The 13,942-nt window shown below is 28.7% G+C and overlaps 2 protein-coding genes across 6 annotated transcripts in view; both read left to right on the top strand.

Annotated features, from left to right (window-relative positions):
* The window catches only part of LOC117179141 (cerebellar degeneration-related protein 2), a 413,086-nt gene extending 401,257 nt beyond the window's left edge, over window positions 1-11,829 (top strand). For all 5 annotated transcript variants that reach the window (XM_033370820.1, XM_033370817.1, XM_033370816.1 and 2 more), the window contains exon 7: window positions 9,857-11,829. In XM_033370820.1, coding sequence (XP_033226711.1) covers window positions 9,857-11,074 — 1,218 coding nt within the window. In that variant the 3' untranslated portion in view covers window positions 11,075-11,829. The remainder of the gene's footprint in view (window positions 1-9,856) is intronic.
* Window positions 7-1,705, top strand: LOC117179142. Its single transcript, XM_033370821.1, has 2 exons — window positions 7-151; window positions 458-1,705. Exons 1-2 carry the CDS (start codon window positions 44-46, stop codon window positions 665-667), a joined length of 318 nt encoding a protein of 105 aa, XP_033226712.1. The 5' UTR covers window positions 7-43; the 3' UTR covers window positions 668-1,705.
* Window positions 11,830-13,942: the final 2,113 nt, after the last annotated feature.

Genomic DNA, 13,942 nt, shown 5'->3' with positions numbered 1-13,942 from the left:
CACGATCCTCGGAGGTTCGTTTTGTAGAATCTCATCCAGAAACATGACCAGTATCCTCCGAGGTTCGTGTGCAGAATCGCATCCAGAAACATTCAGAATCCTTCAAGGATCATGTCCAGAAACATGTCCAGGATCCTTGGATGTCCAGAACATCTCCAGGATCCTCGGATGTTCGTTTTGTAGAATCGCATCCAGAAACATACTAGGATCCTCGAATGTTCGTTTTGTAGAATCGCGTCCAGAAACATGTCCACGATCCTCGGAGATTCGTTTTGTAGAATCTCATCCAGAAACATGACCAGTATCCTCCGAGGTTCGTGTGCAGAATCGCATCCAGAAACATTCAGAATCCTCCAAGGATCGTGTCCAGAAACATGTCCAGGATCCTTGGATGTTCGTTTTGTAGAATCGCATCCAGAAAAATATTCAGAATCCTCCGAGGATCGTGTCCAGAAACATCTCCAGGATCCTCGGATGTTCGTTTTGTAGAATCGCATCCAGAAACATCACTAGGATCCTCGAATGTTCGTTTTGTAGAATCGCACCCAGAAAAATATTCAGAATCCTCCGAGGATCGTGTCCAAAAACATATCAGGGATCCTCGGAGGTTCGTTTTGTAGAATCGCATCCAGAAACATTTCCAGGATCCTCGGATGTCCGTGTGTAGAATAGCTTCCAGAAAAATTACCAGGATCCTCGGATATTCGTTTTGTAGAATCGCATCCAGAAACGTGTCCAGGATCCTGCGCGATTCCTTTACAAGAATTTTCAGCTGTTTGTTGTTTTTAAATTAAATATCTATGGTTTTGACCCCCATGGCACTCATTTTTACAATGTGGATTACGGTTTTTAAGATTTTAATGCGTACGCTTACACAATTTTAATATTTTTTATGTGATTGCATGATAATATATCCGAGAGAAAATTTATGTGTTATAACGCCAAAGTTTGTAAATATTTGTTTGGTGTTTTTGCCGGTGTTAGGAGTATTGATGTACCTTTTTCTTAAGTCTGTAATTTATTTTAATGGTTCGTAGGGACAGATATTTTATATATTTTTGTTAATTTAGGTAGAAAATTAGTCATTCGCAGTATTCTGTCTTCTCTTTGAGAAAATGAAGGATTTTATTTCCTATGCCAAATTGAACTGATAAATTTAAAAACTTATCTTCAACTTATTTAAGTAAAATTTGTAATTAGTTAGAAAAAAGTCCCTAAAGATAGGATATTCACTTTCTGCATTAGAAAATATTTTTTACTAAAAATATTTCTGACTGCATTATTTGGATAAGAAATGAGTATTCATTATATTGGTATAATTTCGGAAAGTGCATATAATTTTTAATATAAATTAAAAGAATAAAATTCGGGGAGCATTATACTTGTATTCGATATTATTACAATATCAGTAGAAAATAATTATTTTTTAGAAACATTTATATGGTCTATAATAAATTTTATTTAAATTTTAATGGCTGAAATATATAATTGGGAATTCAGAAGCAGCGAATTTCGAATTTATAGGGAAAACTTTTGAGTGTCCCACAGACTGACGATAGAAAAATAATAATGTGATTCTGATTAGTATATTAGGGTTCCTAGCATGGTTTTGTATTAGTTTTCTAGTCGATTTTTTATCAAGTTTTGTTATGCGATGTAAATGCCAGATTTATATGATCTTAAATAAACATTTTTTTCGTATTAGGTTGTCTTTTAATGTATCTAATATCCTATAAATCTGGTGAACGTCCTGATCCTTTTAACCAGTTATCCTGCTTTTGCACCTCCGTTATTCACTTAATTCAAATTTTAATTGCAATTTTCATTTTCATACATTTTAAAAAACAGGCTTGCCAGCCAAAATTCCAAGTTCAGCGAAACAAAAAGAGGGACAATTCTGATTAGGATAGGTTTTTAAAAAATTGGGATTCATTAAAAAATTTTAATTCTTAAAAAAATTGCAAACATAAAATTTGGGTAATTGAAATATTTTGAATAGGAATTATTACTACATTTGAAGAGTTTTTCATCAAAAATTGATTAATTCCAAAATCTTTAATTTCAAATTTGTCCCAATTAGCTTTAATTTTAAATATGCTAATTATTAATATTTAAAAATTAATCATTATTATATTGGGATTGTTTCAAATTGAAAATTGAATAATTTCAAACGATTTTAATTTAATTTTGCCCCATTTTGATAGCTTTAATTTTAAATATTCTAATTTGAAAATTATTTATTATTCGTTTTAAAATATTTTTCATTTAAAATTAAATAATTTAAAAAGCTTTTAATTCATATTTTCACATTTCGGTAGAATCAATTTTAAATCGTTTAATTTGACAATAATAACGCTTATTTAATAACGTTTGAAAATAAATTATTATGCATTCGATTTTCGAAAAGTTTAAAATTCAAAATTTATTAATTTAAGACGCTTTTTGAAATCGTCAAATTGTGATTGTTAGAAATGGAATTATCATGAGATTCGGAGTACTTTTAATTAAAAAATAAATAATATGATTTTTTTTTGCGATTTTGATAGCCTTGATTTGAAATCATTCAATTGTGAATGTTTGAAAATGAATCATTATTATTATTAAATTGGAAATATTTTTTATTAAAAATTGAATAAATTAAAACGCCTTTTTTTAAATTGGGCCCCTTTTGATAGATTCCATTTTAAATTGTTTAATTGTAAACGTTTCAAAATTAATTATTATTAGATTTAAAATGTTTTTAATTAAAAATTGATTAATTTTAAATGCTTTTCACTCAAATTTGTCCATTTTTTATGGATTTAATTTGAAATCTAATTGTAAATGTTTAAAATTTTATTATTATTCTATTGTGGTTGTTTTTATTTCAAAATTGATCAATTTCAAACGCTTTTAATTAAAATTTGTCCCATTTTTTTACTTCATTTGTTTTTAATTAATTAATTTCAAACGTTTCTAATTTCAATTTCTCCCATAAAGGAATAAATAAAAAGCAAGAACAAAAAGTAAATAAAAAAAGCATTTTGCTGGCAAGCTTAAAATCACTAATTCTATTAATTATATTATTTACATGTGTGCATGAAAACCAAAACTATATTTTTAAAATATGATAGTTTCTTTACAAATTATTCCTAAGCCTATTTTTTAATTTCATTTTTATACTGTTAAAAAAGTACGAAAATAATTTAAACTTCCAAAGATTTGTAATAAACACAGAATTTAGCAATAGAAAAATTTTACTCAATGGTTTAGTCAACTGCCATAAACAATTTATCTCAAAAAATACTCTAATATATTAATTTTTCCTAGAAATAATTGTTTTTGCACCAATATAATTTATTATTTCAAATTCCATTTATATTGTTTATATAAAAGCATAACATTCTAGAAATAAAAAACTTAAAAACCTGGTATTGGCTTTAACAAAATTTATTATCTTAGATAACTAAAACATTTTTATTAAATTTGCTGATAAAGATTTCATATCAAGCAGACTACACAGCTCCACATTTTCTTAAAATAGAATAAATGGGGTGATTTTTCAACAGAATGGAGGAATAATAGGAGAGGAAATTGTTTTAAATAAAATAATTTATTTTCGACGAAATAGTCGAATTTGCAACGAAAAAGATTTAATTTTCACCAAAAGGGATTATTTTTCAACGAAAGAGTTGCATTTTCAATATACAAAGCCGAATGTTTTGGAAAATATTGAACTTTTAATCCCGAAAAGATGAATTTTCAATAAAAAAGTTAATCTTACCTCAAAAAGATCATTTTTTCAATTATTAGAATTTTAAAACATAAAAATTAATTTTAGACCAAACAGTTCCATTTAACTTATTAATTTATTTATTAATTTGCTAATTATAAAAATTAATTAATTATTTAATTAATTTTAATTTTATATTATATAAAAATTTATTAATTATAAAAAATTAAAAACTAATTTTTTTAAAATTCAGCCAAAAACAGTTGCACTTTTAACTAATTTTTTAAATCTAAAAGTCGAAAAAACTAACTTTTTAGAAGAACTAAGAAAGATACATTTTCAACTATGAAACTTTTCTACAAAAAAATATTAATTTTCAATTTCGAAGTGAAAATTAAAAAAATATTTTAACTAAGAACTGTTTCAGCCTAAAAGATGAATTTTTAATCCAAAAGTAGGAACTTTCTATCCAGAAAGACGAATTTTCGACGAAAAAATGAATTTAACAAAATAGTTAAATTATCAACAAAATATTGAAATTCACAATAAAATAGTTGAAGAATTGTTAACAAAATATTTGAATAATTTCCAAAAATTAACCAAAAATTTTAGGGTATTTTTGGAAAATTCTAAGAAATTTTCAAAGGAATTCAGAAGATTTAAATATATTTTTAAAATTTAAAAGATTCCAATAAATTTTTAATTTATTTCAAGAGTTTTTGTAGGAATTAACAAAATAGATTTCAATAATTTGAAAAGATTCCACAATTTTTAAAGTATTTTGAAAAATTTCAAGAAATTTATAAGAGCCTTAAAAAAGTTCAAAGTATTTTAAAAGATTTCAAGGAGTTTGAAATATTTTAGGGTATTTTAATTAAAGGATTCTCAGGGTTTTAAAGTGATTTTAATAACTTTAAGGAATTCTAAAGAATTTTAAATATTTTAGCGTATTTTAAAAAATCTCAGGGATTTTTCAAGAGCTCTAAATTTGTTTTGAAGGTTATCTAAAGATTTTTAAAAAATCGAAATATTTTATAACAATTATTGAAGGTTCGAAGGAATTTTTACTTTATTTAAATAATGTAGAGGAATATTAATTAATTTGCAGGAATTAACAAAAAATTTTAGAGTATTTAAAAAAATTTTCAGTAATTTTCAAGAGCTTTCAAAGTATAATTTTTCACTAAAAGGAGCAATATCAAACCAAAAAGGGAATAGTAGAATTTTCAGATTTAAAAAAATGGAAAAAAGTAATTTTCAAGAAAAAAGTGGAATTTTCAACCAATAAAATGAAATTTTAGAAAAGTAGTGAAATCAAAGTGATTGTATTATCAACCAAGAAAGATGAAAACGGCTTATTTATGGAATTATTGTGAAAATGATACGGTTACACTTTCATGAGATTACAAAATAAAAAACAATAAAAAATTGAGTAAATTCATAAAATATTTATTAGAATTAAAGGTATTCAAAATGAATTTTAAACTTTAAAAGATTTTTCGAAATTAAGATGTTTAAAGTAACGTATTTTTTTTTTTTAATCTAGCCTGAGTGTTACAATTTCTGAGAAAAATTCGAGTCAGTTAAAAATATTTTCATGGATTTAAGACGTTTTAAATATATTACAAATATTTGAAAACTAGGATAAATTTTCGAAAATTTATTAAATATTTTTTTGAATCCTTCCCAACTTCTGAAAGTCCTAAAAAAAAAGACTTTTAGAAAGACTCAAATTTCCACAATATTTTGTAAAATACTATAAAATAAAACATTTTCTTTAAAATCTTTCAGATTTTTTTCTTACGCGTCTGAAATAGTAAAGAATCTTTTTTTTTCTGAAGAATCTTATCAAAATTATATTTCTATACATTTATAGTTTGCTTGTGCTCAATTCTCAGAATTCAATTTCAACGACACAACTTTCTTTAAAAGAATACAATATAACGAAAAATTGAATAAATTACAAGTTGACCGAATTATAAAATAAATGAATTTGTAAATTACCATGGATATTTCTATTACTGAAATTTAAAATTGCCTAAAATAATTAATAAATTATGAATTTATGATTAATTAAATTGTTCGCCTTATTTATGCTATAAATTTTTATAATTCGGTAATATTATGTATTTTGGGAATTTTTTTTCATTCATTTGTGCATTCTTTATTTATTTTTTAATTATTTTGTATAAGTTCTGAATATCCATAAAATTTTTTTTTAATTATGTCAATTATGCCGCCTTTTCTTATATTAAAAAAAGTAAGTACATAAACATTTTTTAAGCTCTGATAACTTATTAGTTTCTTTATTATTTTATTTATTTGTTATAAGCAAATTTTATTAAAAAATTGACAAATTGTCTTATTATCAGTAGAAAATTTGTTTTACTAAAAGTGCTTCATATTAATTTAGGAATGGCATTTAATTACAAAACTAATTTAAACGTTTACAATAAACATTGTTATAAACAATTCTTATGGCAAAATAATAAAATTTGAGATTTTTAACGATTTTATTTTCCTTCAATCGCCAGAACTTCAGGCATTCCTTAAAATAATAAATATTTGATAATACTTGACAAAATATAACAGCTACAATTTTTATAAAAAAATTTCATAAACAAATTAAAATTGTTGGCTCTTACGCAGACAAATTTTTTTTGCCCTGGAAAGGTTTTAAGTAATAAACGAATGACTGCTAGTCACAAAAATCTTAGAAAAGTTAAAAATGACCACTGTTATTAACAATTTTTGTGACAAAATATTTAAACTTAAGGTTTTATCAAATTTAAATTTTCTTTGATGGCCAGAATTATTACAGATATTCCTAAAAATAATATATCTTCGATAATATTTGGTAAAATGTAACAATCTGAATATTTATAAACAAATAAGATAAACAATTTCAAATTCGCATGGAGTGTTATGATTCATTCAAAATTCATTCAAAAATTTTGAATTTGTTTATCGAGATTTAAATTGTTATATTTTCTCAAATATTTATAAAAAATTTATTATTTTAAATTCCACCTGAAGTCGTTCTGGCGATTGAAGGCAATTATAATATCAAAAATCTCAAATTTTAATTTTGTGCCGCAAGAATTGTTTATAACAATTGTTATTATAAACTTTTAAATTATTTTTGTAATTAAATGGCATTAGAGCACTTAATGAAGTTAAACATTAATTGTTTACACATATTTTTTACATATATTTTATATTTCATCTACATATATTAAAAAAAAATCTAGAGTGGAATAAACATATCATTTTTTAAATAATAGAGTTCCTACAGATCAGGTAATTACAGAAAATCAGGGAATGTCAAGGAAGACGTAATAGAGTTAGCGAAGTTTCAAAAAACTACAGTTGAAGGTAATTTTATTATTATGGTTAAAATCGCATTTATTTTGTTAAAAATTCATCTTTTTTTGTGTAAAATTAGACTATTTTTGGTATAAAGTTAAAATCATTTTATGTTGAAATATCAAATATGACGTTTTTCGTTAAAAATGTATCTTTTAATTTTTTTAATCGTTGAAAAATCGTATTTTTTGGTGGAAAATTAATATTCTTGTTTGAAAATTATTTTTTCGGTGAAAATTGAAATAATCCAATTGAACATTCATAATTTTATTTATAAATTTATCTTTTTGATAGAAAATTTTAACTATTCCTTTCATGGTTAAAAATCGATCTTTTTTAGTTCAAAATTCAACTATTTCGTTGAAAATTAATATCTACTTTGTTAAAAATTCGTATATTTTGGTAGAAAATTCAACTTATTGGTTGAAAATTGATCTTTTCGGTGAAAATTAATTTCTTTGGTTGAAAATGTAACTATTTTGTTAAAAATTCGTTTTTTTTATTGAAAATTTAATTCACTAACTGAAAATTTAAATATTTTATTTTTAGTAAAAACTTGATCTTTTTTATTAAAAATTCATATGTTTAATTGAAAATTAAATTTTTTTAGTTTAAGATTTATCATTTTTATTGAAAATTCACTTCAACTATTCCCTTTGTTGTGGAAAATTTACCTTTTTCGATAGAAATGTAATCTGTTTCGTTAAAAAATGTTCTGTTCTGTAGAAAATGTAACTATTCATTTTTTTAAAGAATTAATTTCTTTCGTTGAAAAAAATTTTTTAGTTAAAAATTAGTTTTTTTTTTTATATATAAAATTCATCTGTTGCGTTGAAAATTCTACTATTTGATCAAAAGTTCATACTTTTGGTTGAAGATTCATCACTGTAATCAAAAACTAATTTCTTCAGCTGAAAAATCGTTACTTTTTAGTTAAAAATGAACTTTTTAAACTAAATATGAAACATTTTTGCTTCGAAATTTGTATCTTTAGTTGAACATTAATTAACTCTTCTGAAAACTCATTTTTTTGTTTAAAATTTTCTTTTCGAACTGCAAATTAAACTATTCTAGTTTTGGTTTTAAAAATTTATCTTTTTTAGTTAGAAATTTATATATTTGATTAAAACAGTATCTTTTTTCAGAAAATTTATCTGTTGGGTTTAAAATTGGATTATTTTCTTGTGAATACATTGTTGATGTTGTTGAAAATTGATTGTTTTAACTGAAAATTTAATTCTTCTATTTTTGTTTAAAAAATAATTTTTTTTATGAAAAAAAAACTATTTTGTTGTGAATTCGTTTTTTTGTTGAACATTTATTTCTCTAACATTTAAACTATTCTAATTTTGGTCGAAAATTGATTTATTTTAGATGAAAGCTCATGTAGTTTTTTGAAAATGAGTCTTTTTAGTAGAAAATAAATCTTTTGGGTTAACTAACTATATGGTTCAAAATTCATGTTTTTCCTTAAAGATTCATTAATTTAGTTGAAAATTAATTTCTTAGGTTCAGAATTTATCTTTTTGACTTGAAAACTCAACTAAATATGTTTACAATTTATTTAGAATCAATTTTTTGCATAAATATTATTAATCTTCTAGGTGTGTGTGGTTGGTTTTATATTGTTATAGATATTGATATTGTAGCAACCTTGAATAAGATGCTGTTTCATGCGAAATTTCAATAATGTAATTATTATTAATAAAGATAGAAAATAGGATTTTTTAAATCGTAATTAAAAATGCTTACAAATGCTCATTAAGGCTGTAAACTACGTAAATCAATCTCAAAAGTTTCCGATCTTTAAAATAATTTACAAAGTCGACAAAAAAAAATGATTAATTTCTGTAAATCTTGATGGAGGCTTCTAAGCACATTTCAGAAAAAAATGTAGGTTAAAATTGTTTATTTAAGAGTAGTTATTTAAAGGTTTATTTTTTCCTTTCTCTTTAGGGAAGAGTTAAAATTTCTATTTAATCCTAATGATCAAGGCCTCATTTTATTCTTTGAAGGATTCTCTACAATTCTATTTCGGCGGTGGTAATTAAAATTCGAACTATGATTAACTGATAACTGTATAATTTCTCAATTAATTTTTTTAAAAATAAAATCAACCCAAATAGAAATTTAGAAAATCCTTCGAAGAATGAAATGAGACCTCGATCATTAGAATTAAATAAAAATTTAACTTTTCCCTAAAGAGAAAGGAAAAACAAAACCTTTAAATAACTACTGTTAAATAAACAATTTCAACCTGAATTATTTTTTTTCTGAATTGTGCTTAGAAGCCTCCATCAGTATTTACAAAAATTACCAATAGATATTTTTTTCTTGGTTTTATAAATTATTTTGAAAATTGGAAACTTTTGAGATTGGTTGTACGTGGTGTACATCCTAGAATTCTCAAAGCACATGAAGGTCTAACATTTTCTCGAGCGTATTCTCATGCTCGTAAGAATTTCTTCGAGCACAAGTGGCCATAATTTTGGCATGTAGAGGTACTGCGCTTGCGCTAGCTATGCGTAAGAGGACCACGGTGCGGCTCATTATTGCCATGGTTACAAGTTGTCGCATCGTGTTCCTCTCAAGCGTCCTAGCGCAAGCGCAGTACGTCTTCATGTCACACATTTTTTACATTGGGAAGTACAGTGGAAGCACTCCCCTGGTATCAAATCAAAAGATGTTCGCAATGAATAAAATTGAACCTTGAAAACCAAAAAAACCGACATAGACCTCAACAAAATTTATTAACAAAATATTTTGTGTTGTGTGCAGGACACAAACAATAAGGTCGGGTTGGTGGACGATATCTTGGACGATGCCTGCACTACCTTCGTCGGAAGTTACAAGAGCTTCATGGAGGTCAAGGGCTACTCCACCTCCCGTTTGAAAACGAACGTCCCAAACCCATGTCTCTCTCTTCAGGAAGAACTCAAAATGTCCGGAGAGTTCAACAACTTCCAAGCACCATCCGAGCCAGAAACTCATCCAGAAGACAAAATCTCCAACAAATCACACCGGAAGACCCAGAAATCAGGGAAGAAAGCCTTTTCCGGAACTCCCACAGACTTCTCTGAAGCTGAGACCTTGTCCTCCGGATTTTCTGATGAGACGAGCAACAAATCGACCCAGACAGATGGTCGACCAGGTTCTCTACTCTGCTCGATCGCAGACGGCGATAATTGCAAATTGAGCATCTATGATGACAATAGCACCTTCGAAAGTCGCTTCAACCAGACTCCAGAGTACAGACAAATCTTCAGCGAAATCTTCAGTGTCCTCAAACGCGCTGCAGAAGCTAAAATCGAGGGAGAGAAATTGCCACAGGCGAATAGCACCGAGATCTCGAACACTCCAAACTTCCCATCAGTTGATGACGGTAGTGAAACGACTGATGACACCCAGAGTGTCATGTCCTCCACGATATCTTCAGTCGTCTCGGAACCAGTCTTCAGGGTCCATGCGCCCATTTTTGAGAGAAGACACCGACCCGAAGGGGAGAAGACTGAACCTGCTCTCAGACCTCTTCATAATCACAAACGTCAACAACTGGATTATTTGTCGATTCAAACGAGGAAGAAGTCCCTGAAGAAGAGCACTCCGAAGAAAAGCAATTTGGAGACACCAAGCACACCTGATATCATCCCAACCACAAATCCTAAAGTCATGCATGCTAAATCGAACAGTGGAGGAAAGCGGAAGTTCCGGCCTTTGACGAGCGCGGAATTGGATGGTGGAGTCTGGAATGGACACACGACTCATTTCTATTCCAGCAGAAATCGAGACCGGAGACTAAACTCAAACAGCTCAAACTCAAACAGCTCTTTCTCGAGGAATTCTAGCGATCAGAGTAATTCCAGTTTTGAGTATAGGGATTATAAACCCAGTGCGGCCTCGCAGGAGATTGCTAAACTTAAACGATTGGACATGTCCTACGCTGAAGTTCTGCGCATGCCAAACAAACCCAAAGGAAACCACATGCGCAGGAGTTAAACTTTTCAGAAGGCGTTTTTGTACTTTAGTTTTAGAAAGGTGAGATTGTTTTAAAATTTTTAGTCGAGAGTAGGATTTAATATATAATTCGATGCTGCAAAATCAGCAGGAGATTTAATTCGATTCCAAGTTTTAAAGTTTCACGAGATTGTCCTTTTTTTAGAGCGTAGAGTTAAATTATTTATGTTATGTTTCAGTATTGGTGGCTTGGCCATTTAGATACTTTTTGTACATATTATGAGAAGCTGATTTTAGGATTTTAAAAGTAGAGTGATGTGAGTGAGAGAGGGGGAAGAATTCAATATATTTTGTATTTTATTGTACGAGTTTTAGTCCCACGAATGTATATGTGCATGTATAATTAATGATAAAAGTGCGAAAGTGACGTATAGGGAGTACCGGATAAAAAACGTACTGTTCAATATATTATAAAAGAGCCCAAAATAATGTTAAGAATCGTTGAAATCTGAGAGAGATCTTTCTTGAGTACCAAATTGCATTGGAAGGATAACAAAAATTAACTCATGTGCCATTTACCTTCTGCAAATTACAATCATAATTCTTTATTATAATCTACAAACAAGAGTTCTCGCTCGAACGTGTATACTGGGCGATTTTTGGTCAGGAAAATCGAAAATCTCCCCTGTATCTGTCTTGTAAGGTGAGGTGTGATGATAGCTTTTATATCCTACAGGTATGGACTGCTATGTTCTTGTGATTATCTTCTATAAGGAAATAAATTCTTTATCAGTATATTACTAGCTTCTTTACTCTTCCTACCTTTTTATTTATACTAAATTATTTTCAGCTCCTCATCAGCTATCAGGGGATATTCAATATTTTGAAGAAAAAAAAATGGCCAATGCCAAGAAGAATCAGTTTCAAGGGATTTCAAAAGATTTCAAAGGATTTTCATTATTTTGCCGTATTTAAAAAGTTTAAAGAACTTTTTAATTTACACTAAACTCTCGATTTCAGTCACCTCGTTCTCAGCCTTCCTAGAACTGCTGGCTCATGCAATTTCTCAGGAGAGTAGGGCGCGAGCGGTTGCGACATTATATATATTTATATACCAGGGGTGTTAGTTGAAATTTACCGATTTTTTCAATAAAGAAAACACTTAATCCTCAAGGGAATCTCAAAATTTTTTATTTAAAGTATAGACCATTGGAGTCTACACATTTTGCCCATCTTTTAGGCAAATCATGGATATCATTCCAAAAAAACTTTTTCTCTTTCGAGGCAAGCGATTCGACGAGCCATTTTTCGACTGCTTCAAAATTGGCGAAGCGCTGCTCTGCGAGTCCCATCGATGCGAAAAGGTGATAGTCGGACGGGGGGAGGTCCGGAGAATGCGACGGGTGCGATAATATTTCCCTATTCAATGCTTTTAATGTGTTTTTCACCACTTTAGCGGTATGAGACGGTCGATTTTACCAGTTTTAGGTTCCACCGGCTTTTTTTCTAGAATAATAAATATTTTGTCTTAAATTTTTGTGAATTGATAGCGAACATGCTAACGGACGCCCCCATACACTTTTTTTTGTAGGTTAATTAAAAAAAGTTTTAATTTAGCAAAATGTGATGAATTTGCATAGCGCTTAGGAAATAGTATCGATTTTTTCAGTGTTAGATTCCCCGGCTTTTTTCCTAGGATATGAAATATTTTGCCTTCAAAATCTGGGAAATGATAGCGAACATGCTAACGGACGTCCCCGCACACTTCTTTTGTGTTTTTTTTTTTATCAAAAAATGTTTGATATTACTAACAACGTGCGTGTATCTTTCGAGGTTATGTGTTTTACAATTCACCCGAGCGTTAATTCCAAACTACACAATATTTTTGGCCTAAAACTTTGGACTTACAAATGAACATAGTAACTAAACTTCTGGAACTAACGTTGTTTGCAGGCAACCAAAAAATTTCATTTTATAAATAATTTCCAAATTATCGGGAAAGGCAGAGATGAAAAACGACGTAACCTCAAAATAATGCACATGCATAAAATTTGTATTTAGCTCAATTATTTTTTGTTGTTGTTATCCCTCAAAAAAGAGTCCGGGGACGTCCGTTATGATATTTTATAGCATCTCCGAATTCAGTTTTTAAAAATTTTCATTTTTGTGGAAAAAAGCCGGGGGAACTGTACCCGATTGACCACGCGATGAAGTATCACATGCCCTTAATAACTCGAAGTACACCACACCACACTGGTTCCACATAACACAGAGCATTGTCTTACGGCCAAAGCGATTTGGCCTTGGAGTCGATGGGCCGACCAGGCTCGTTCAACTACGTGTGAAATAAATGGCGAAATTCAGCGCCATCTGCGATGGGCGGGAGAACTACAGAAGCATGCATTTGTCGGTCGCTATATATGTGCATGCTCCTTCCTTAGATGTGTTGACTAGTAAAATAATTTAAGGAAAAAGGATGAATAAAGACAAAGTTAAGAAAACAAGAAACGCAAAATAAGAAATGAAAGATAATTATCATTCAATTTCTCATTTTACGTTTCTCATTCACTTAATTTTGCTTTTATTTTTGTATTTTAAGTAGAAAAAGATAATTACGAGACAAGTTAGAATGTGCATACGTATGAATTTAAATTTTGTCTGAAGCGGAGTTGACCTGTGATATACAGTTTTTAAAAATATTTTATGACCACACTAGTTTGCGTTTTCAATTAATCCTTTTCATTGAAGTGATATCGGCACACGAAAAACTGTTTTGAGGTTATGGTCTCATACGGTGACAGCAGCAGACTACACGTGATAATAAGAAATGACAACAATTTTCCGCGCACGCGCTTTTTACACTAATTTGCGCTATCTACGATGGGCAGGTGAACTAATTTGACTCCCCTC

The sequence above is a fragment of the Belonocnema kinseyi genome, chromosome 8, assembly GCF_010883055.1.
Source record: "Belonocnema kinseyi isolate 2016_QV_RU_SX_M_011 chromosome 8, B_treatae_v1, whole genome shotgun sequence".
Classification (NCBI taxonomy): Eukaryota; Metazoa; Arthropoda; class Insecta; order Hymenoptera; family Cynipidae; genus Belonocnema; species Belonocnema kinseyi.
The sequence above is the reverse complement of the archived record's forward strand: the minus strand, read 5'-3'. Positions and strand labels throughout refer to the sequence as shown.

What these genes read in the sequence shown, in the direction of transcription:
- LOC117179142 (XM_033370821.1), top strand. Translation starts at nt 44, where the DNA reads ATGACCAGTATCCTCCGAGGTTCGTGTGCAGAATCGCATCCAGAAACA. An exon ending in GATCCTTGGATGTCCAGAAC is followed by an intron (nt 152 to 457) that starts ATCTCCAGGATC and finishes GTGTCCAGAAAC; the next exon opens with ATCTCCAGGATCCTCGGATG.